The following is a 23,572-nucleotide window of genomic DNA, read 5'->3' as shown; positions in this document are numbered from 1 at the left end:
GTGGGACCTACATGTACATGGGAGTTCTGTAGTATTAGTGCATCGTACACGTACATGTGTTTGTTGATCGTGTCCAAACCGACAAAGAAAATCTTTATATCCCTTATTCTCAGCCACGAGTTCCAGCCACTCGTACAGCGAAATCTGCCTACCACCGGCAACTGACCTGCAAGGTATATACATGTAGATGGTTAGGTGATTATACTTCGATTGAGCTTTTTATGTTTATGATGAACGTGATTATCATGCCTGATACGACAAAAAATCATTGTGCCAAAATTTTCAGTTGCTCTATATTTGATTAGTAGTAATGAAGGTGAAAATTAAATCATTGCATATATAGATGGACTTACTGTTATCAATTCCGAGGCAGTTTCACTGTCACGTTTTAACGTCGACAGTGCTAATGACGCCGCGCGTCCAGAATCGGACGTAAAAACGTCGTCGGAATTTAAAAACGTTAGTCCAAATGCAATGATTGATAATGTGCCTTTATCAAACGTTACATGGATGAATCAGAACTTACCATCAAATGATTATAGTTGTAATGGCACTTGTGAGAAGAAACTCACAACATCAGCTGAGATTTTATTTTCACTCTTAGGCCCCTTCCAGCTATCAGTTTCTTTGGTAGAGTGGTGGGGAATGTTGCATGTTGCAGGCTCACACAACAATGGCTGACAAGAATTATTTAAGGGACCCTCAACAGGCCTCTCCAAGGTAAAGAAATGATTTTCTCCGATGAAAAAAGAACGTGATGCGATGTCAGCTCTAAAACAATCCTGTAAGTCTTGGTTCTGTCACCAGATCAATCGGCAAGTATTGGACATAGAGCCTGGGATTTTGATATTTCGTTTGTCTTCAAGGGTAGGAGCTCGAGACACGTTTCACAACTGATGTTTACGACTGGTCGGAGTGTAAAAATTACGTAACTATAGGTCACGATCAGTTTCTGCTGTCAACTTCATTGATTTTCTGTAAGCATCTATATAGAATTTTCCCGCCCTTTTTCGTCACCTCTTCATTGAATTGTTAAAGACTTGCTTTCAGTTCTAACTTAGACCAGTAAAAATTTTTGTAGGATACGCTGTTTATTCTTCGCTTTCACTTCTTTGTGCCACTCTACTCCTTCACAGCGCTTAGAATCTACTTTGTCATCTTATGAAAACGTGATATTACTATCTACAAATAAAAAAAATTCACTTGGCAAAAGGCCTGCGTTATAATATTATTCTTTAAAAAAAGCAACGCGACAGAAAGGAACGCTAGGACTAACGTCGTAACGGTTACTGTCAAGTTTGTTGCAAAGATAACATAGCGTCGATTACTGTAATTGTCATTTTGTTCTTCATCAAGACGAAGAGGGATATATAGGTTTATGAAACATATTACACTTCAGACCAACTTGTTCGTGTAGTCCTATTACCAAATATTTTACATACTTTACATACTGTATTCTCAGAGATGGATACGGAGGAAATTAGCAACCTACAAACCAGACGCGTACGCAAGGGTGGATATATAGGTTTGTGAAACATATTACACTTCTCACCAACTTGTTCGTGTAGTCCTATTACCAAATATTTTACATAGTTTACATACTGTATTCTCAGAGATGCGGAGGAAATTAGCAACCTACAAACCAGGCGCATACGCAAGGGTGGTACAAGAAAATCTGCCAAAGAAGACACTTCTGGCCGTGTACGGCGTGGAAGGTGGCGGACGATCGTCACTCTCTAAGAGCCTGATCTACAGCGTGACCGGTAAGCCTATGTTATAATATGACGGCATAAAGTTTGCCACGTCTTCAGTAAATTTAGCAGACCCTGTTGGTCGTGTGTTTAAAAGAAACCAACCAACGCCAAAATGCGAACATAATTATGAATTGAGTGAATGCAGGACTATCAGAAGGAAGACGTCAGTGAAAGTTTGAGGAAAATTGGACTATCGTTTCAAAAGTGATGAAGTTTTAAACACTTCTATGTCGTCATCGCTGGATAAGGAGACCACTGCACTTCATGACGTCATTACGGACAATAGTAATAAAAATGAAATATAAAGCAAAGTCAACATTACTAATTTTCTAGCATAATGAAAGAGCATTTGACTTAACTCTGTTTTAGAAAGACGGGGAAATAATACTTCCCTTAATCATAGTGGCAGGTTGACGGGATAAGTACATTTCATGCAAAATTAGGTATTGTGGAATTCTCCTGATTTATTTTTTTTTAAATTAATGATATCTAAAATAATGTAGTTGCAGTAATTTTCATTTTCAGCAATGACTACACCTAGACTTTAAAAATTCATAACTTTTGAGTCAGTAGTCCGATTTTCCTCAAAATTTTACTCATGTGTGCCAATAATATTATTGCTTTCACTCAATCCACATTTATATTTGGACTTTGATTTCCTTCAAAGGGTGTGTACAGTTCTGGTCGAGATGAAGATTTAGCTTTTAACATTTTGCGAGATATTCCGAAACCACTCTATGAGATGTCAAAGATCATGCAGTCCTAAGGGGTATCAAAAGTTTATTCGATGAAAATCGGTTTTGAAATGGCTGAGATATCCAAAAACAAGATGAAACAAAGAGATCCTAATAAAGTTGTGGCATGTCGCCTTTTATTATTAGCACTTTTTTGGATATCTCAGCTATTTGAAGACCAATTTTCATCCAATAAACGTTGAATCCTTCTTAAAATTACATGCTCTTTCATATTTCATGAGAGGCTTTTCATTATCTCACTTTATAGGAATGTTCAAAACATGAATCCCCACCTCAACCAGTACTGTATCTTTGTACGCGTATATGTGTTGGCAAGTGAATGTGTGTGTGTGTTATTATGTATATTATGTATGTATGTCTATCTTTCTGGGTCTGTGTGTGTAGAAGTCTATAGGGTTTAGCACCCCATTTCAGCTAGCCGTCTCACCGCTGTAACTAATTTAAAAGGAACGTGATTAAGAAATCTGGAGTTCAAGACTAAGAGATGAGGAAAAGACATTAAAGAGATTAACTCGTAGGCCTATTACATTTCTCTTTCTCAGCCAAATAACTTTTCCGGTTTTATTGTGTGCTCCATAATCTGGGTATCAAAGCAATCAGTCAGATCAGTCTTTATTGCAATTTATTGTACCTTAATGTCAAGCATGTTATAATAATAATAATAATAATAATAATAATAATAATAATAATAATAATAATAATAATAATAATGGCTACTTGTATCGCGCACAGGTCCACTTTTCAGTGCTCATGGCGCTTCAAAAATGAAAAGATATATTCATGCATATACATGTTCAAACATGTCAAAGAAGAAAATGGCTAACAGAAAAGAAATGTATACCAAATAAAGAATACAACATATCCAATTAAAATACAATATTGTGACATCAATTCTATTCAATCATTTTATTCAATTGCTGATTGGTACACATGATTATTCAATATGATATAACGGAAATATCAATTCGTAATATCGGGTGTTAAATCAATTGTTAATGTCATTCTGTTCAGTGATTGGTCTACAAAGTATCACGTGACCAAACGTTACATTGCAATGATGTTGATGATAGAGACAAGAGAATGCCGACGAAGAAAAATAAACGTGTCATTCGTGACATTCGACAAAATTTGTTCGACTTATAGACTTTTAAATAAAACAGTTCGCTGAACATACGGGTATTTTAGCATTTGATATTTGTATTTCATATATTGTAAAGTTAGTAGTAGATATGAATATATTTTTATTGTTTAAAGATGCTTTCATTTTGCAAAAAGCATGCACCATAGCTTATGGACATATATTTATCATTGATTTCACAATGACTAACCATGGGCCGTTGATGGTCACTCTTGCGCCCCAAAACGAAAGCAGCATCTCGTTAAACTTTGTTAATGGTTCGCAATTGTGTTATTTTTGTCATCAACAGATGAATATCGTCGCATTGAAACGGGGCCGTCAAAAGATGGCCGAGGAGTTACAAAGGAGTCAAGTTTCTATAGTATTAACGACAACATTGCGATTCAAGATACCATTGGTCTCCCGAAAGGGCCGAACGAAGTGTCGAATGTGGTCGACAAAATGTGTAAGTCAGTTCATTCTGTGAAAGTGACGTGAAAGAGAAAAATCTCATGTCTTCATTAAATTTTATAGCAGGAGTATTGTCAGACTTTCACAATAATTTAACTGCACTAAAATTGCTCCACCCCCCCCCCCCCAAAAAAAAAAAAAATAGCGGACGTGTCTAGAATAAATTAGATGACGATTACATACTAGAATATCTATAAATTTCTTTGCGGTTTAGAACGACACCTCATTAAACTTAAAAATCATCATTGCGCGCAGTCATTTCAACTTTATGGTATAACAATACAAATAATAAAATGTGTGTGTGTGCTTGTTTGTTTGTTTGTTTTTGTTAGTTCCCACAAGTGAGATTTAAAAAAGATTTGATTTCGCGTCAAAAGGTTTTGCAAGAAAATTACGTCATCGCTTTATACCCAAATATTATATCCAAATAATTGTTTCTGTTAAGCGTAGAACAATATCCCATCAAAAGTCGTTATGCCCAATTATAACAACCCCACACTAGATTTATCGAAAGGATATTAATTCAAAAAAATGGGAAAGATTTGATTGGGGGTCAGTTGGAAATTGTAAGACAATGTCAGCATATTTGCCTTGACTTGTTTGTTTGTTTATTTATTCACCGTAAAATCACAAAATAGCAATGATACAACTGGCATATATAACTGAAGATAAACGGATGGATTGCCCTTCTCTGCTCGACCTTCATGGTCGTGCTGGTCTATCGAGGGGTCCAACTTCACATGAATAATCACATTAATTAAAACTTCATGCAGTGAAACTAATCATACACACACTTACTTACAGACAATAATATCATACAAACAAAATATTGATACATCAGTATATCAACTAAAACAACATTGATAAAAAAAAACATAAAAATGATACCCCTCCCATCCCGACTGCCAATATACCCTTCCCCACCACAGCCCTTCCCAAATAACATAAACATTAACATAATACAGGGGATACCTGATCACATAATTATCATACAACCAGTGTAAATCATTATCAAATTATCAAATTATTTATTGCTTACCATACTTAAAGGAATCACGTGATGGTGAGGCTATTATATCCAAGGAAACTGTATTGTTATACCCGCGATAGGCGAACATGCGTCTACAATATTCTGTTCTAGGTTTTGACAGCGATAGCCTTCCATAAGAGCGTAAAAAATATTGATGAGATACAAAGTTAATCCGGTCCAATAGATAAGGAGCGCTGAAATTATTAAGAGCTTTAAATACCATAAGCAAAATATGCTTTGATCGGCGTGCTTTTAAGGATTCGCAATTTAGTGTTAGATGAATAACCTGATTCGAAATATGCATATACGGACTGAATCTCAAGATCACTCTCCCTGCTCTATTCTGTAATTTCTGCAATCAATCAGCATACTTCTTATGGGCAGAATCATGAAGTACATCTGCATAATCAAACAAAGGTTTAATTTTAGAGTTGTAAATTATCTTAATACTGTGTTCAATTATTTTCAGAAGTTTGTGTAACCAGAGTTACGTGTTGTTGTTTTTTTTTCACTTGACATATCAGAGTGGTGAAAATTCTTATCATTTGATGAAAATTCAACTGCATGATGGTTTGTTTTGACTCGTAATTAGCATGATTAGAGCCAACCTTTGCGTGGAATTACATTTCACAATTTTACAGATTCTATTGTAAATATCTCTGGTCTGTTAGTCTTTCTCTATTCGTTTTGTCTAAGCGGACGTCATTGTCCGTTAGCTGTTACGACTATCAGAATCATTTTGCTTTAGTTTGATTGCGTTAAAATAGCACTGTAAACATCCCTTAAAAATAAACACAAATTCAAAAAAAAAAAAATGGGTAGACGCTTGGAATTAGGCGCTTTTGGAGCGAGTTAAGAATTGAATTTTGTGGACAAAAAGCTTTTAAAGAGTACAATGATTTCTTACGCCCATATACTGTCTTGTTTTAAATGTTGAAGGATAAATCTGTCACCTTCACGTCGTGTAATTTTGGTTGACTAAATCTATTATTTTGCAACAATTGTATTGCTTTTCCACAGTGACCGATGAAATTTGCTGCCCAATCATTGTTATAGGGTGAGTGTAATCATTTCTTGACGGGGAAGTTTCTCATAAATGCACGCAATCAAATAGAGTAAATGCACCGATAAATTGTAGAAAATGTGAAGTGAACACTTATCTGATGTATTCTACTAACATTTCTGCATATTCTAAATCCACGTTGTATGTTTTTGCAAAATTTCCCTTTAAGACTCCATCATGCCATATGTCATATCTTTCTTTGTTTGAGAGAAAAACAACGACTGTGTTGTTGCAGTAGAGAGGTGTCGTATTTTACATAATTATGCAAGAAAATTCTTTAGTACAATTCTGTTTTAATTGCTAGTGATGGTAACATATTGTAAATCGGTGTATTCAAGCAGTAAGAACAATGTCGTTGAATATTACGACCCGTCACTGCATTCGACTTTAACTATTGATCTCACGTTCAGCAAATATGTCATTGTATGCGTATACGTCTTCGCCACATGGTCGTGACAGAGACACGTCTTTATCCAACCATGTCTATATTGTAATCACGTGTGATGTATAGTTCCGAAGGGCAGTTATTCCTAAGGTTCGTTACTACGAAGCTCACAAATTTGGGGTCATCCCACTAGACCGACACCCATGAGTCATACAGCCCACGAGTTCGACATTGAAAGCAGGTCCATGAGTCATACAGCTCACCAATCATACAGCTCATGAGTTCGACACTAGGTAAAAACAGCCCACGAGCTCGACAGATAAAACACGGAGCTTAATGTGTCGGTCCCGTACGTGGGCCTTGTTAGCTTAGTGTCGGACTAATGGGCTGTATGACTCGTGAGCTGTATAGCTCATGGGCTGTATGACTGGTGAGCTGTATGACTCGTGGGCTTGTATGACTCGTGGGTGTCGGTCTCGTGACGTGCACCCAGAAATTTCCTGTAGCTATATAGTGCGACAATCCGTCAACGAAATAAGGTTTGTTGATCCTTAATTAAAAAGACATGGGCTACCAAAGAACATTTGGAATAACAAATCTTCCGAAAACGAACTCTAACCGACGTAACCACGAACATTTTAAAAAGACATAAGATACCAGCAAGATAGTCGGTATATTATGTGTGACTGACAGTTCAAAAACAGACATGATGTTTCGGCAAAGGTATGACTTTCTGAAGTCAGAGGATTCAAATGTAACGAAGTGATCAATGTGTTGTGACTTGTAAAAAAAAAAAGAAAGAAAGAAGAAGTTGGTGATCAGGAATTCATGAAAAGAAAGATAAAGTACAGCGCTATCGTGTCTATGATTAAGCTTGTGTAAGTATTACAATGTATTGAGAAATACACACTTTCAAAATGCGTTGCATGTGTCAGAGAGTCAAGATATATCCAGAACCCGGAGATAGTATCACTCTTCTATTGGGTTTCATGAAATTTGCACACTAAACTTGTGACCAGCGAATTACCGACGTAGGAAGGTTACTGCTACACTAACTCTTTTTTATTTCCCATTTCAGCCGAAATCAAGACATCGAGCCGTATAAACCCATGTATAGAAAATTTATCACCGACATCACCGAGAGACTTTGTAAGTTTGTCACATGTAATTGGCACTCCTCCAGAATTACATATATATATATATATATATATATTATATATATATATATATATATATATATAAACACAAAACAAAAAGTAAGTTCCCCCTAAAACAAACCTCTGTAATTTATGAATCAGGGACCTTTGAGGAAATCTGAATACAGGACCATGTAGCTGTACTTCTTGGCTACCTTTCAAGTGAAATTCAGTGGAAATCATTTGGTCACGCTTGAATGAGCATGACTTAAAGTCAAAATGGTCACTTTTTGAAGTTCACAAGCCTAATTTTGAAACTTTGATTTGGTGATATCGGAACAAATTTCAATTTTCCAGGTTAAAAAGGCATTCAACATGTAATTTATGTGCTTCTTATCGTACCATGTGACTTTTGCACGAAATTTCACGGTTGAGTGACCACGCGATGAAAATTGCCAAAACGGCCGATTTGACATGTTTCTCGTGGTAATTTCTATCAATTGAGATTGAATTCATGTTGAACAGCTTTTACACAAAATGTACGTAATTTCATGGTTGAATGGGCACATTGAAAACAAAGAAAAATAACAATTTAAATTGTGCAATGAGAATTTTGATAATTTTGTGTGCTGAAATCAATTGTTTAATGCTTTTTGTGTTGTGTTTAATACCCAATTGCATACAGTGATCCCCTGACATTTCAGTCACGCTTCAATGAGCATGGGTGGCTGAAAATCCTTTTTATCCTATTGATAAACAAAGTATTCATTGTGTTTTATGTTTTAGTTGAAATATCGGGAAGTTAGTCTGATTTCAGTGAAAAAAAAAATCATTTCAATAAAAAATGACACTGTGACATGCTTCAGTGAGCACATAAGATGAGCATAGTGTGCAGGTCAAAACCTTCTTTCGTGGCTGAAATTCTCATAAGATTTACATTTGTTTTGTTTATGAAGACGTGTTCAGCGGGGTTGGCGGATAGAGCCTAAAACGTGAGTGGAGATGCTACAAAAGCTGTGTGATATTGCCATAACAATCACATAATAGTCAACCAACATTTTAAGCAACTATCATCACCATCACAACTTTGAACACCACATGAACAGCAAAGGCCACTATCTCACCACAATCAATACCAACAGCAAGTGGCAATAACTCTCCTTTTGTTTGTTAAACTACACGATTCACTTTGAATGCAAAACCTTGTGAAAGATAAAATGTAGAGACAACGAAAAAGAAGAGGAAGAGAAAGAAAGCAAAAAGGAAGAAGAAAGAGAAGGAAGACAAGGAGCAGATGGAGCAGTGAGTCAGATAAATGAAGCAGGAGACAACAGAGAAAATAAAGAAGATATATAAAATGTGCAAAGAAATTAATACAACTTTCACTCAACTGTGTTCGCTTATAAATTCAGACTTTTATTCTTAGTATAGTTCTTCCAGATTGTGCCTGTCAATCATTTTTCACATGGAAATAATTGAAAACAATACAAAAACAAGCAGCTTAATTGAGAATAAAAAAGATGGATAAAGCACTAAAAGTCTTGACACTAGAAAACATGTACAGACATATACCTATGTACAATCAAAAATATAGATTTGAAGTGCAGGGAAACATAGCACTTCCCTCATAATCAAACGAAAGCAATGTTTAGCAGCACATACAGCTAAGTGAAATTTTATCCTGACATGTCTAATGTTGGTTCTGCGTAACTAATTTAGAGTTCTAGTGGTCTTTCAATAGCGAGTGTAGCCACCATTTTGCTCGATGACAGCATTGCATCTCATCCTCATGGTGCGGATGAGCTTCACCGCTCTTTTCTGGGGGATGGCTAACCACTCCTCCTGCAAGATCTGTGTCAGGTCCTCGACTGTGGTAACCTCGTTCACTCGCCTATACACGGCCCGTTTCAGCTGGTCCCATAAGTGTTCAATGGGGTTCAGGTCAGGTGAATTGGCAGGCCATGTCATCCTCTGGATCCCCTCTTGGCGCAAGACAGTGTTCGCCTCTCGGCAACGATGTGGACGGGCATTGTCGTCCATGAAGACGAATCCATGGCCGTGGGCCGCTGCATAAGGGAGGACGTGGGGACGCAGGATCTCCTCCACGTACCTATGTCCATTCAGGTTCCCATTAACCTGAACCAGAGGTGTTGTGTTTCCCAGACTGATGCCAGCCCACACCATGATGCTGCCACCACCGTACGCTGTAACAGGCTGGACGCAGCATTCTGTGTGCTTCTCACCTCTCCGGCGCCAAACACGTTCCCTGCCATCAATGTGTCTCAAACACAGTCGAGTTTCATCTGAGAAGAGGACATTCCCCCATTCTCTCTGAGTCCAGCGGGCATGTTCCCTGGCCCATCTTAAACTGGCCTGCCTGTGACGTGCCTTGAGTTCGGTTCTCTTAACTATGCGGCGGGATCGAAGGCCGGCATGACGTAGCCGATTCCGTATCGCTCCGGCACTTACTCTCTGCTGATGACGCGGACGAAGTTCCCTTTGGATCTGTGGCGCTGAAATGGGGATAAAGACATGACAGTGATTAAACCTGTTATTTGACGATATCTTATGAAGTGCATTTAAATTCAATTTCTGCTAGCCTAGCAAGTCTTCCAAGTAGTCAAAACAAAATAGTCATCAAAATGGTCACAATTATGTCGACAACAATATTGGAAAGCATCTTTAACGTTTAAATTAATAAAAATCTTGATTATACCTGTAAGTGACCTCCGTTGCAATGCATTCGTTCTAATGGCCCGGTCTTCTCTTGGAGTGGTTACTTTCGGCCTGCCTGTTCTTGCCGCATCGCCAACTTCTCCAGTTTGCTCAAACTTGGCTCTTAGTTTCCTAATCGCATTGGGTGACACCATTACCCTCCGAGCCACCTCCTTCACAGGAGTTCCTGCTTGAAGAAGCCCTATGGCGATTCCCCTGTGCTGTATAGACAACCTAGGCATGATGGTGCTTGATTCCCTATGTTCTTGACTCTCATATGTTGTGTACAAAAAAAAAAAAAAATTCTTCACAAATCTGATCATGTTCATTTCATGTTTGTTGACTGTGGTATGTAATCTTATTGTCCAGGTTCTGGACATGCATTCTTTGGTCACTCATTCATGAGAGGGCAGGTGTTCGAACTTTTGTCTCCAGACTCACAGTGCATATTTTCAGCACTGGAGGATATTGATGTTTAACAAAAGTAAAAGTTGGTACCATTTCAATCAACGATTAATTATATTAATTTTCCCTTGAGTTAATGCGTGACTTCATGACGTCACAATGATAAAACATTCTTTTTATAATGTGGTCATTCAACCGTAAAATAAACCACATTGCATTCATATGGCAATATTAGCTTTCAAAAACATAAATTTTGCCTCTTTACATGAACTTACCATGGGGATGAAAGCAAAACTGCAAAATTTCATCATGTAGGGTAAAAGAAAAGGGTTTTCCAGCCTCACACGCTTATTGAAGCGTGACTAAAATGTCAGTTGGTCGCTGATATGCGTGTGGGTATTAGCACAATAATAAAAAAGCATCATACAGTTGATTTCAGTGCGCAAAATTATCGCAATTCTTACTGCACAATTTGAATTGTTATATTTCTTTGTTTTTAATGTGCTCATTCAACCGTGAAATTATGAGGATTGTGTGTAAAAACTGTTCAACACACGGATTCAATCTTAATTGATAGAAATTACCACGAGAAATATGTCAAATCGGCCATTTTGGCAATTTTCATCTCGTGGTCACTCAACCGTGAAATTTTGTGCAAAAGTCACATGGTACGATGAGAAGCACATAAATCATACTTTGAATGCCTTTTTTAACCTGGAAAATCGAAATCTGTTTCGATATCACCCGATCAAAGTTTCAAAATTGGGCTTGTGAACTTCAAAAAGTGACCATTTTAACTTTAAGACATGCTCATTCAAGCGTGACCAGATTATTTCCACTGAATTTCACTTGAAAGGTAGCCAGGAAGTATAGCTACATGGTCCTGTATTCAGATTTCCTTAAAGGTCCCTGATTCATAAATTACAGAGGTTTGTTTTAGGGGGAACTTACTTTTGTTTAGTGTTTATATATATATATATATATATATATATATATATATATATATATACATATATATATATATATATGTGTGTGTGTGTGTGTGTGTGTTCTTTAAACAGGCAATATTAACTCGATTTTGAAAGAACTGTGGTAAGCCTAAAACAAGTATAGGCACGATATGATTTGCACGAGTGTAATGACTTAATGTATCCATTTCCACTACTAGCCCAAAATGACTCTGGCATATATATACATACATATCGTCTGTTGAGAATGAGAAGGGCGTTAAGTTATTTTGAACACTATGGGTTTTGTGACAACTTAACGCCCTTATCATTCTCAACCGACGATATACAGTACAAAGGAAATTGTCTTCGCTGACTTGTGTTATTTTTGTGGGGTTTTTCTTGCTGTTTTATAAATAAATGAGCAAACATGCTAAGTTATTTTCCTGACCCTTTTTTGGGACTCTATCTCGGTCAAGCAATATTTGATATTACACTGCATGTGTAATTTGTCAGGTCATATACAGTATAATTGCTGGAAAGAACAGGGTTCCACAGCGTGTTCACAGTGTATTCACGTGGTCGGCTATGTGAAAACGTTCGAATATAACAGTGTGAAGATGATTTTACACTGTGATCTCAATGTGTTCACATTGCATTTCACATTGTTTTTTCACACTGAGATAGATATATGAGACAGATATATTTCATATGTTCGCAGTATCATGCGTTTCATAGCTGCGGTGATGAAAACGAAATGCGTTTCTCGTTCAAGTCATCAGATCGAAGTAGGAACAGAAATTGTCTGCCATGCGAAGTATTTACTTCTATACTAAGGGACCTCCGGCAATCCGGCCGTAAAATCTCACTGTACTATGGCTGAGAACCGATGTCAATCAAAGCAAATCGCAGAAGCATTAAGGAATGGTAGTCTCAGTGTATTCATAGGCCCGATATAGATTTTCTTTTAATAAAAGTATAATAAATATCCTCTATATTTTGCATTATTAGGTCTAAAAAGTTTGTAATTTTTGTTTCGATGTATTTCAAGGTGTTCTTTATTCTAAGATCAACAGTATATAACATCAACACAATTAATTTCAGATTGAACTTATAAGGGTCTGCAAATAATACTCCATAATTGGTGCAGAATGCAAACCCTTCAGTATCAAAATTAGTTTTACATGATATTGCACATTTACTTGTAAGTTTGGGACTTACAAATAGTGTTATTACTCGTATTTATTTATTTTTTTACTTCGAGAGATTTCATCGGTTTAGTGATAAGATTATTTTCACACAGAGGTAACATCACAGTGCGGATGTTTTGTTTTGGTGTAGTTTTTCATTGGTTTGAAGTATTTCCTCCCCTATGGTGTTATTGTAAATTCAAGACCATTTTGTCATATCGTGTTTAAAGTAAGATCATTTTCTTTTACTGTAATAATAAGTTATCACTGTTACTATGATAATTATCACTATCATTATAATCATTATTATCATCATCATTATCATTTTCAGTATTATTACCATTATCAATGCACTCCACAGCTTTCCCTCCTGTCTTCGTAGTGACGTGCAGAGACGACAAAGGAAATCCGGATGGCAGTCCAATGAATAAACTGATAACTAACCTAGGAGGTGCGTCTGACAGAATCTTCTTCGTGGACAACATCCTCGAAGAAACTAGTGACGAACTCAGCAAGAAAGACTTCCTTGCGCTTCTTGTCAAACTGCTGGAAGTAGCTGACGACAATATTATCCGTAAATCCAACAAGATCTATAGGCATTGCTTAGAGGCCTCATCGACCTGAGCAATGAGGGCCGTGGTGATAACAGAAATAGTTTGTATGTATGTTTGGTCGGCTATTTGTCCACATTCTTGCTATTATTGGACTTGTTTCATAGTTACAATACGCGTGAAAGAAACTAGCTCCTCCGTCGATCCTCTGTAAGAAGTAATGTTTCTTTGAATTATTTCCGAATCGCTTGTATTAACGAATGGAACCAATTGCCATGTGATATTAAGACCAGTACAGCATTCTGTAGGTTCAATGTAAAAATACCTTTTTGACTATTTGAAATTAACTATTAAAACCAGTCTTAAACGTTGATCTTATGTAGATTGGCGAGCCTACATAAACGGGGTGTGGTGTGGATGCGTGTGTGAATGCCGATGTGTGTGTGTGTGTGTGTGTGTGTGTGTGTTTATACTTTCATTTTTCATGTAATATCTTATCTTTTCGTAATTATGTTATGTTTTAATTGTATATTGCATGGGAACCCACTCACAAGCATTTCTCCCTGTTAAAGGAACTCTTTAAAAATTCATATGCAATTTGTGAATTTGTATGCATTTATAAGTTATGTAGTCGCAGATATTATGTTTGGCTTTTGATGTTGAATAAACCGAACTGAAACTAATAAGTTACAGAGCATATTATGGAAACCATGAGATTCACACCTGCACAAAAATAGTCTGCCAATTCAACTCCCCGCTGGATCTGAGCTAGCCAAAGTAAATTGAACTTCATTAGCGTCTATCGTCCTAATTAACTGCCAGGGACTCCATTACCTTATTATTCTATGCAGAGAAACATTTTGGAGGAAGTGTCCTTGATGTGATGTGATATTAAATTTCACATAACACATCCTTAGTACAACTGGATCCCGGCACTGAAGAATTTTAATCAACTTGTCCACAAAATAATCTTGCTGTAAACTCTTTCAGCGACCAATTTCAAGCATGAAACGGGACCTTTTTTTTTTGTGGAGCAGTAATGGATTTTGTGAAAAAAAAAATGTCTGGCGAATACTATATTCTACACTCATCCTCCCCTATCTCTCGTATATCACTGCAGTTTGCTTTGGGCAAACAAGCGCCTGTCACACCTCGGGGAAAAAATGTCCTCAAACCAAATTGTTCGATTAATAGTTGGTGCATCCCTGATAAATATTGCTGAACAATGTTATAATGAAATGAGGCTCATATACAATCCATGATATACTTTTTCAAGGTGTTTTTTGTGTACAAAACTACTAACAAAGCCATACTATCTTGCTTTAGAGACCTTTTTCCCGGCAATGAGAGTTTTCATATTAACAACATATGATCATCGGTTTGATTACACCTTGGAAGACACAGAACAATACCATAGTACTATATGTTTTACTGGACCAAAACTGGAACTCACTACCCTTGCACATTACCAGTGTCTGACCTACGAAGGTATCTAAAAGCAGATTCAAGAAATACCTGTAATACAGGTATTTTTTTTTCTTTCGTTGTGATGTCTGTGAACCCCCTTGTTATATTTTTGTCTTTTTTATTGTATTTGTGTGTATTTGTACATAATTTTGTATCAATTGTATTCAAACTGTAATATTGTCTAAAGGCATCCAAGCACAAATTACCTGTTAGTGTAGCTTCTCGGCGAGAAGTTACACTAACAGGTAATTTGTGGTTCTCGGGACATGTCCTCATTGGATCTCTGTACAGCTATCGTATTCCATGTCAATGTATCTTTGCGATTTATCTTATCTAAATGGAATAAATATATGTGAATTATCATTTATTTGAATAATTTCAAGAGGATATTCTCTTAAAACAGCAAGAACATGTGCGGGTTTGTGTTAAGAGATGACAGAAGAAAATATTGTCTGTAATTTATAATAACGTATAGGTCTTATTTGTTGCTAGTGGTCCTAAAAAATGGAGACAATGTAATTATAGAGTAATCTGTAGTTATGTAATAGCATTCTATGGTGTTGCTCGGCTTCAATCATCAGGTTTGTTATGCAGCCATTGCTTTTTTATACCTGACATGTCTACATTCCGCCGTATCTTTCCACTTTCTTAAAAGAAAAAAAAAAATGTGGCGCTATAAGTCCAAGCAAGTCCAATATATATAAGTCCAAGTGTGTGTGCAATATTTTTTTTTTAATGGAATTCGTATTTATCCTTCCTTAAAGGTTGAGTCATTGATTTTTTACTATAACATCTTTAACGTATAATACTATTTATGTTTTGCGCGTGCTACAATCTGATTTAAAGGGGATGGCTATAGTAAGTGATCAGTGGGAATCAGTGGGAGTGCTGGGAATGATTGTTCCAATCCTTGTGGGATTCATTTAAGAGTACATTATATATCTATTGTTGTGTGCAAACTATTTGCTTCAGAATGGTCTCATATTTAAGTAATGTGCAGTTTAATGTTTCCAGTTTAGCATGCCTGTACAGTGACGGGGCGGTCGTTAACGGGCCGTTACCGATCGCCTGATGGAAAGCGTTCACCTGGCACTTCGTGGTGTTCATTCGACACTGTAGCTGGTGATATTGACACTGCACTAGTGTTAATTCCACAATGACACTACATACTACTGATTTGACATTGGTGGTTTCAATAGTATAACACCCGCCCACTCACCGTGAGTAGGAGACCACACCAACTTGTGTTACTGTGGTGTAAATGTGTTCATATATATATATTTTTTAACCATCGTCTGGTTTATTTGGAAGTTCTTGTCGCCTTTTTGAAGTTTGAAATAAAAAAAGAAGAACAGGAACTAATTACCTTATAAAAAAAGTAAGTTTTATATTTTGAAGTGACAATCAGAGGTTAATGATTCTGAGTTGTAAGCATTATTTTTTTTTTTTTGGACCTACTGTACTTTTGTCCTTTTGTATGTAACCTTGTATGTATTTTGCATTGTTTTTATGCAGGGTCCCTTTTTGAATCAGTTTGTTAACTGAAAGGGCTACCCTGCGAAAAAAAAAATAAATAGATAACTAAATAAGTAATGTTACACAAAGTCAGTATGAATTAATGGATAGCTGCAATCGCTTGTGTTTGTATATTTTTGAAAGAAAAAAAGTGCTACAAGATTAACGATCACCTCGAAATCCAAGCCCGTGATGTATAGACCGTTCAGCTTTTTATTTCTTGGTGCCGCATTAAGTATCGCTAAATAAAGTTTTGGGGATAGTGTTACCCATATAGCTCGTAATACATGTACTTGTATTTGTTTGTCTATCGACATTCAATTTCGCACATGCGTTCACCACTCCAGCTACCAGGACTACTTCATATTAGGTCTGTATACAATGGACATTTGAAAATGATTGATATATTCTATGCATGAATATGAACTGCCAACTGGGCAAACAAAATCGCTGTAAATGTGTATCTATTACATGTACATGCTGTCAAATGAATCTGTGTGTGATTATATGTATACGTGTATATTCATTAGGTATATGCATATATTGTATAGGGATTATATATGTAATATATATATAATATTTATATATACTGTATATATACATATCATATATAATATATATAACATTTATTTATACTGTATATATATATATATATATATATATATATATATGATAATATTATCTTATATCACATCATATCTCACATATCAAAATTATTTTCAGGAGAAGCTAAAAGCTGTATGTATCGATGACCTCTTTCACTAAACATTACCCTAATCAATTCACCTGTACTTCAATCTCTTAGATCCGGCTGAGGCACGCCGCTGGTTATCATTAATAACTCTCAGACGCCAAAATATGCACACAAAGGGTTGAAGACTTGGTCCGCTGGGTAAAAAGCCTTGTTCTGCCCGAACCGATGTAAAGTCGCTGTGGCCGAGCGGTTATAAGGTGTTGCAGCCTTCCATGCCAAAGGACCCGGGTTCCCTCTTAATGTAAAAAAAAAAAATTAAAAAATTAAAAAAAAAGATCAAAATAAACGGTAAAGAATAATGATAATTCCAATCTACCCACCAGCATTTTTTCTCTAAAATATTTAAATCTGAAATTTTATTAGCAAGAAAAAGGCATGTAGGCCTATATAACTCGAAATCTTAGTTTTCATGTTGAACCACAAAGAGATAAACTTTGTGGCTAAGTGCCAATTTTCATTGCCCCGGACAATTTATATGCCAACCTTAATATCGAGCTCTAATTACAACATCAGCCCCCAAGTCATCCTAATGAAGGTATTCATATTTTGTAAACTGACTTAACATCTGTGAGAACTTCAGTTTAGTTGATGTTTATAGGATAGAAACACACACACACACACACACACACACACACAGAAAAAAAAAATCTACGTCTGCCACTGAAATACCATGATATTTTGGCTGTATGCATGATCAAAGTGTTTATTAGAAACCTCCACAGGTAAAATCAAAATATCAAACAGCACAAACTGTGCCAGGAAAGGAATACAGGGGCCGCCGCCGCGGAACATTTCCTTTCATTGCGGGGAGCAAAGGGCAACATGAATATCAGGAGGTCCCTGCATGCTATAAACGTAATGGCAAGCCTTTTTTACATTTAAAGTTAATTTCTGATATCACGAATTCCATTTTGTGATATCAAAAAATCAAATTTTTTATATCAAGAATTAAATTTGTGATATCACAAATTCCCGTAAGTGTAGCACATGAACTTAATTTGTGATATCAAGAAATCGAATTTGTGATATCAAGAAATCGAATTTGTGATATCACAAAATCCATTCTTGATATCACAAATTCAATTTGTGATATCAGAAATTCGAATTTGTGATATCAGAAATTCGAATTTGTGATATCAAAAATTCAATTTGTGATATCACTGAATGAATTTGTGATATCAGAAAATCGAATTCTTGATATAAAAAAATAGGTTTCACGTGAAAAAACCAATGGTAATTCGTGATATCACAAAATGAATTTTTGATATCACAAATTCGAATTTGTGATATCACAAAATAAATTTGTGATATCACTAATTTGAATTTGTGATATCAAGAATTCTTATTTGTGATATCAAAAATGCGAATTTATGATATCACAAATTCCATTTTGTGATATCTCAAATTGAATTATTGATATCACAAATTCGAATATGTGATATCAGTAATTCACAGGGAATTCGAGCGTTAGTTTTGCGCTGAAATTGAACTGTGAATTCGAGCGTTAATTGAGCGCAGAAATACACAGGGAATTCGAGAGTTAGTTCAGTGCAGTAAATCCCTGTGAATTCGAGCGTTAGTTGAGCGCAGAAATACACAGAGATTTCGAGCGTTAGTTCAGTGCAGAAAATTGCTGTGAATTCGGGCATTAGTTTAGCACAGAAATACAAAGTATTTCGAGCGTTAGTTTTGCGCTGAAATTCAACTGTGAATTCGAGCGTTAATTGAGCGCTGAAATACACAGGGAGTTCGAGCGTTAGTTCAGTGCAGAAAATCGTTGTGAATTCGAGCATTAGTTTAGCGCAGAAATACAAAGTGAATTCGAGCGTTCGTTTTGCGCTGAAATTCACCTGTGAATTCGAGCGTTAGTTGAGCGCTGAAATACACAGGGAGTTCGAGCGTCAGTTCAGTGCAGAAAATCGTTGTGAATTCGAGCATTAGTTTAGCGCAGAAATACAAAGGGAATTCGAGCGTTAGTTTTGCGCTGGAATTCAACTGGTGAATTCGAGCGTTTTTTTTTTTTTTTTTTTTGGTTTTGGTTTTTTTTTTTAGCGCAGAAATACACAGGGAATTGGAACATTAGTTTTGAGCGGATATTCGATCAGGTGGAATGTATACTACTGCTAACTCTTTTTGAACAATGTTCAAAATACAAATAACTATATATGAGAGATTTACACATCCATCATTCCCTAAATGATCATCAAGATATATTCGATGAATTATTGATACAAATCAATTGTATTGCAACATATATTATCATGAATTCAATGATACTATGTTCACTTAGGGCCTACATTTAATTCATCGTTTTGGTCCTCAAATTGTCATCTATTACTACGTTATACATTTTTCATGTGGTAATCCCCCTCACAGTAAGACTCTTCCACCAAATCGATGATGATTATGTGTGGTTGTATGTGTATGTGTGTTATAAAAGCATACCACGTGTTTGTATTGTGGAGGACCGACCGAGGGCAATCACCCCTCTGGTCTGTGTATGTCAGCAGCGGAGAATAAGATACGGAGACTTGACTCATGCAGGGTGCGGAGAGGGAGTCGTAAAACTGCCAAATGTCCACCACTGGACACAGGTGTCGGTGGTGGTCACATAAAGCAACGTGTTTCTCCTTAAGACATTTTCTCACTCCTCAAAAATCACTCCTCCAGAACAAAGGGGTGTATCCATTAGGACCAATAGTGTTGGGTGTACAGTTTGCCTGCCCCAATATGTTTATGATTTTGTAAAATAATTTGAAGTGTAATCTATTATAGGTAAGTTTATTCAAGAACCAAAACCGGGGAGAACAAAACTGGAATGCATAGAGCCCAAAAGTCTTCAGACCAGAGCAAGAAGAATAAAGATATCCAGATCTTCTGAGGAGTTTATGCAGCAGTATGCATGGCAAACAAACAGTTAGAATTCGTAGTAAGAAAAAAGCAGTGGTACGAAGGACTTCAATTTTGTTAATCTGCGCAATGAGAAATTTCTCTATATTAACTTGGAGGAGTAACAGGGGGAGGTCGGAAGAGAGTATCTTTCACGTGACAGAGTGAAGAGAAACGCAAACAAAAGTTGTAAGTCAACCAGTCTCTGCCAAATCAGTGGCGAGAAATGGAGAAAAATATATAATGATATGTGACTTTGAAGTAATTGACAACATATCAATAATGGCATTTTAGATATGTTGCTAAACGATTTATTTTAATCGATTCTTTTAAAACCAATTCCTAATCACTTTAAATGAAGACGAGTTGCCAAAACTCTTCATTTAGGTTGTTGTTTTTTTTTAACTATCGTTATATACTATGTAAAGGTAACACCTGAAATTCCATAGGAATTTCTGCGCTAAACTAATGCTCGAATTCACAGTGTATTTCTGCGCTCAACTAACGCTCGAATTCACAGTTGAATTTCAGCGCAAACTAATGCTCGAATTCCCTGTGTATTTCTGCGCTCAACTAACGCTCGAATTCACAGTTAAATTTCAGCGCCAAACTAATGCTCCAATTCCCTGTGTATTTCTGCGCTCAACTAACGTTCGAATTCACAGTTAGATTTCAGCGCAAAACTAATGCTCGAATTCCCTGTGTATTTCTGCGCTCAACTAACGCTCGAATTCACAGCTGAATTTCAGCGCAAAAACTAATGCTCGAATTCCCTGTGTATTTCTGCGCTCAACTAACGCTCGAATTCACAGTTGAATTTCAGCGCAAAACTAATGCTCGAAATCAAATGATTTCTTTGCGAAAGATATGTGCTGAAATTCCATGTAAATTAATGATATCACAAATTGGAATTAGTGATATCACAGAATGTATTTCTTGATAAATAATTATCAAGAATGTGAATTCGTGATATCTCGAATTGAATTTGTGATATCACGAATTGAATTTGTGATATCACTAATTCGATTTCGTGATATCAAAAATTGGTTTTACGTGATAAACCATTGGGTATTTGTGATATCAAAAATTGAATTTGTGATATCAGAAATTCTAATTTTTGATATCACGAAATGGAATTCGTGATATCAGAAAATCTTTTTAATAAGTAATTTGGCTTGCCATATGCACGTTGCAGTTGACAAGGGAACGGGGAATCCCCATGACTCATACCGAGCATCGAGACCTTGTACAAACAACCGAGGCGTCTAAATATTTCGAATGGACGGACTCGCGCAGGAATCAGTTCAGAATTGAGAGTCATTGGATCAGGGAGGTGGAGGAGAAGCACCTCCCTGATTGGATTTCACAGAAAAACGGTAGATCCACGGTCGCTTCACAAGCATCACAAGTCTTGAAGATGATCAGGAAGGTGCTGCTATCCCTGCAAGGCCCCATGTCACAGTGGAAATTGACAAAAGTTGCCAAAAATTGACAAAATTGACCAAAGTTGCACAAAATTGTACAAAATTGCATAAACTTTTCACAAAGTTGCTCAAAATTGCGCAAAGTTGTACAAAGTTGCATAAACTTTTCACAAAGTTGCACAAAATTGCGCAAAATTGTACAAAGTTGCACAAACTTTTCTCAAAGTTGCACTAAATTGCGCAAAATTGTACTAAGTTGCACAAACTTTTCTCAAAGTTGCACTAAATTGCGCAAAATTGTACAAAGTTGCACAAACTTTTCTCAAAGTTGCACTAAATTGCGCAAAATTGTACAAAGTTGCACTAAATTGCGCAAAATTGTACAAAGTTGCACTAAATTGCGCAAAATTGTACAAAGTTGCACTAAAAATTGCGCAAAATTGTACAAAGTTGCACTAAATTGCGCAAAATTGTACAAAGTTGCACTAAATTGCGCAAAATTGTACAAAGTTGCACTAAATTGCATAAACTTCTCACGAAGTTGCACAAAAATGTGCAAAGTTGTACAAAGTTGCATGACCTTCTCACAAAGTTGCAAAAAATTGCGCAAAGTTGTACAAAGTTACATTAACTTTTCACAAAGTTATGCAAAATTGCGCAAAGGTTCACAAAGTCACATAAAATTGTACTAAGTTCCATTAACCCGTTGAAGACGAGCTGATTTTGCTATTACACGCAATTCTTATGACCCCAGCCCGATTATACCCGGGACTCGTCTTCAACGGGTTAACTTCTCACAAAATTCCACTTTAATTCTTCTCCCTTCCCCAAATGAGGTCCAAATGTGCTTGCTCCGTGCATTCTGTGCGCTTTCCTATCTTGTTAACTCTAATATCTTTGGTACTATCAAAGAGTTAACAAGATAGGAAAGCGTGCAGTATGCATGGAGCAAGCACATTTGGACCGCAATCGGCAGTCAGGCACAAGATCGAAATACCGTTCTTCCCCAAAAGAACGGTTTATGGCTGTTTTGGGGCCTGATGAATAATACATAAACCTTAGTCCCGTCATGCTTTGCGATGCGTTGCGTGTTATACCTATGGCCAACAAATGTTTGGTTTGCAGTACCGTTTTTCAAAAAATATTTACGGAAAATGTCATGGCTCAATATTTTTTACAAAGCGCATGAATCATGAAGAATACATAATGATACTTCTCTGTTAATATAAAAGAAAATGAGCCATGACATTTTTGAGAATTTCCACTGGAATACGTAATTAGGCTCGATATTTTTGAAGATTTGAACGAACCGTTCCTTATAGACGTGTTCGAACAGGCGCTTTGTCAAATAACGCAATCTGGTAAGGGTATTGTTTGTTATCAGTTGGGTTGCAACTCGCTAATGTTTATCAATGTAACATCTTATCGTGAAGCTCAGAGACATAGAGTAGAAGGGGGGGGGTGGAGCAGAATAGATGATTTGGTAATGTAGACAAACTATGTATTCACCTGTCAAATACAACCACATCACAATAGTCAGAAGGCGAACTGCATACATTAGTATTGCCAAGTCGGACAAACATTGTAGCTTGTCAAACAATAGCAACATTCACTGCGGGTGACGATCATTCCATCCATTACAATGTTATTGTTTGTTATCAGGTGAACAAATGTTTGCTTATCGAAATTTAACAAAGGTGTGTGCATAAAATTTGACATTACGAAACCCCTCTATTGAACCGGGGGGTAAGATTATGTAATTGTACTTGTTTTGATTTCTTATATACCAAGATATGCAATTGAATTATGACAAACGAGCAGGGGAAAACATTCTAAAACGGTACTAAAAACATCTCCCGCTCTGCGTATAATTATGGGTCAACACCCTGTTTGGTTTTCAAATTATGGGGTTTGCTTCTCCTACTTGACCCCCCCCCCCCCCCCACCAAGCATGCACATCAGGCCAGGTAGTTTTTGGACCATAGTAATCGCGAAATGGAACTG

General features: G+C 36.6%; 1 protein-coding gene across 1 annotated transcript; it reads left to right on the top strand.

Annotated features, from left to right (window-relative positions):
* Positions 1 to 1,615: 1,615 nt before the first annotated feature.
* LOC140239698 (uncharacterized) lies at positions 1,616 to 13,592 on the top strand. The gene is made up of 5 exons (XM_072319521.1): positions 1,616 to 1,763; positions 3,937 to 4,092; positions 6,148 to 6,184; positions 7,654 to 7,724; positions 13,330 to 13,592. Exons 1-5 carry the CDS (start codon positions 1,616 to 1,618, stop codon positions 13,590 to 13,592), a joined length of 675 nt encoding a protein of 224 aa, XP_072175622.1.
* Positions 13,593 to 23,572: the final 9,980 nt, after the last annotated feature.

The sequence above is a fragment of the Diadema setosum genome, chromosome 16, assembly GCF_964275005.1.
Source record: "Diadema setosum chromosome 16, eeDiaSeto1, whole genome shotgun sequence".
NCBI lineage: Eukaryota > Metazoa > Echinodermata > Echinoidea > Diadematoida > Diadematidae > Diadema > Diadema setosum.
This window is presented reverse-complemented; position numbering and strand designations above follow the sequence as displayed.

Coding starts and splice junctions, on each gene's coding strand:
- LOC140239698 (XM_072319521.1), top strand. CDS start 1,616: ATGCGGAGGAAATTAGCAACCTACAAACCAGGCGCATACGCAAGGGTG. Junction 4,093..6,147: donor GAATGTGGTCGACAAAATGT/GTAAGTCAGTTC, acceptor GCTTTTCCACAG/TGACCGATGAAATTTGCTGC. Junction 7,725..13,329: donor CGACATCACCGAGAGACTTT/GTAAGTTTGTCA, acceptor TGCACTCCACAG/CTTTCCCTCCTGTCTTCGTA.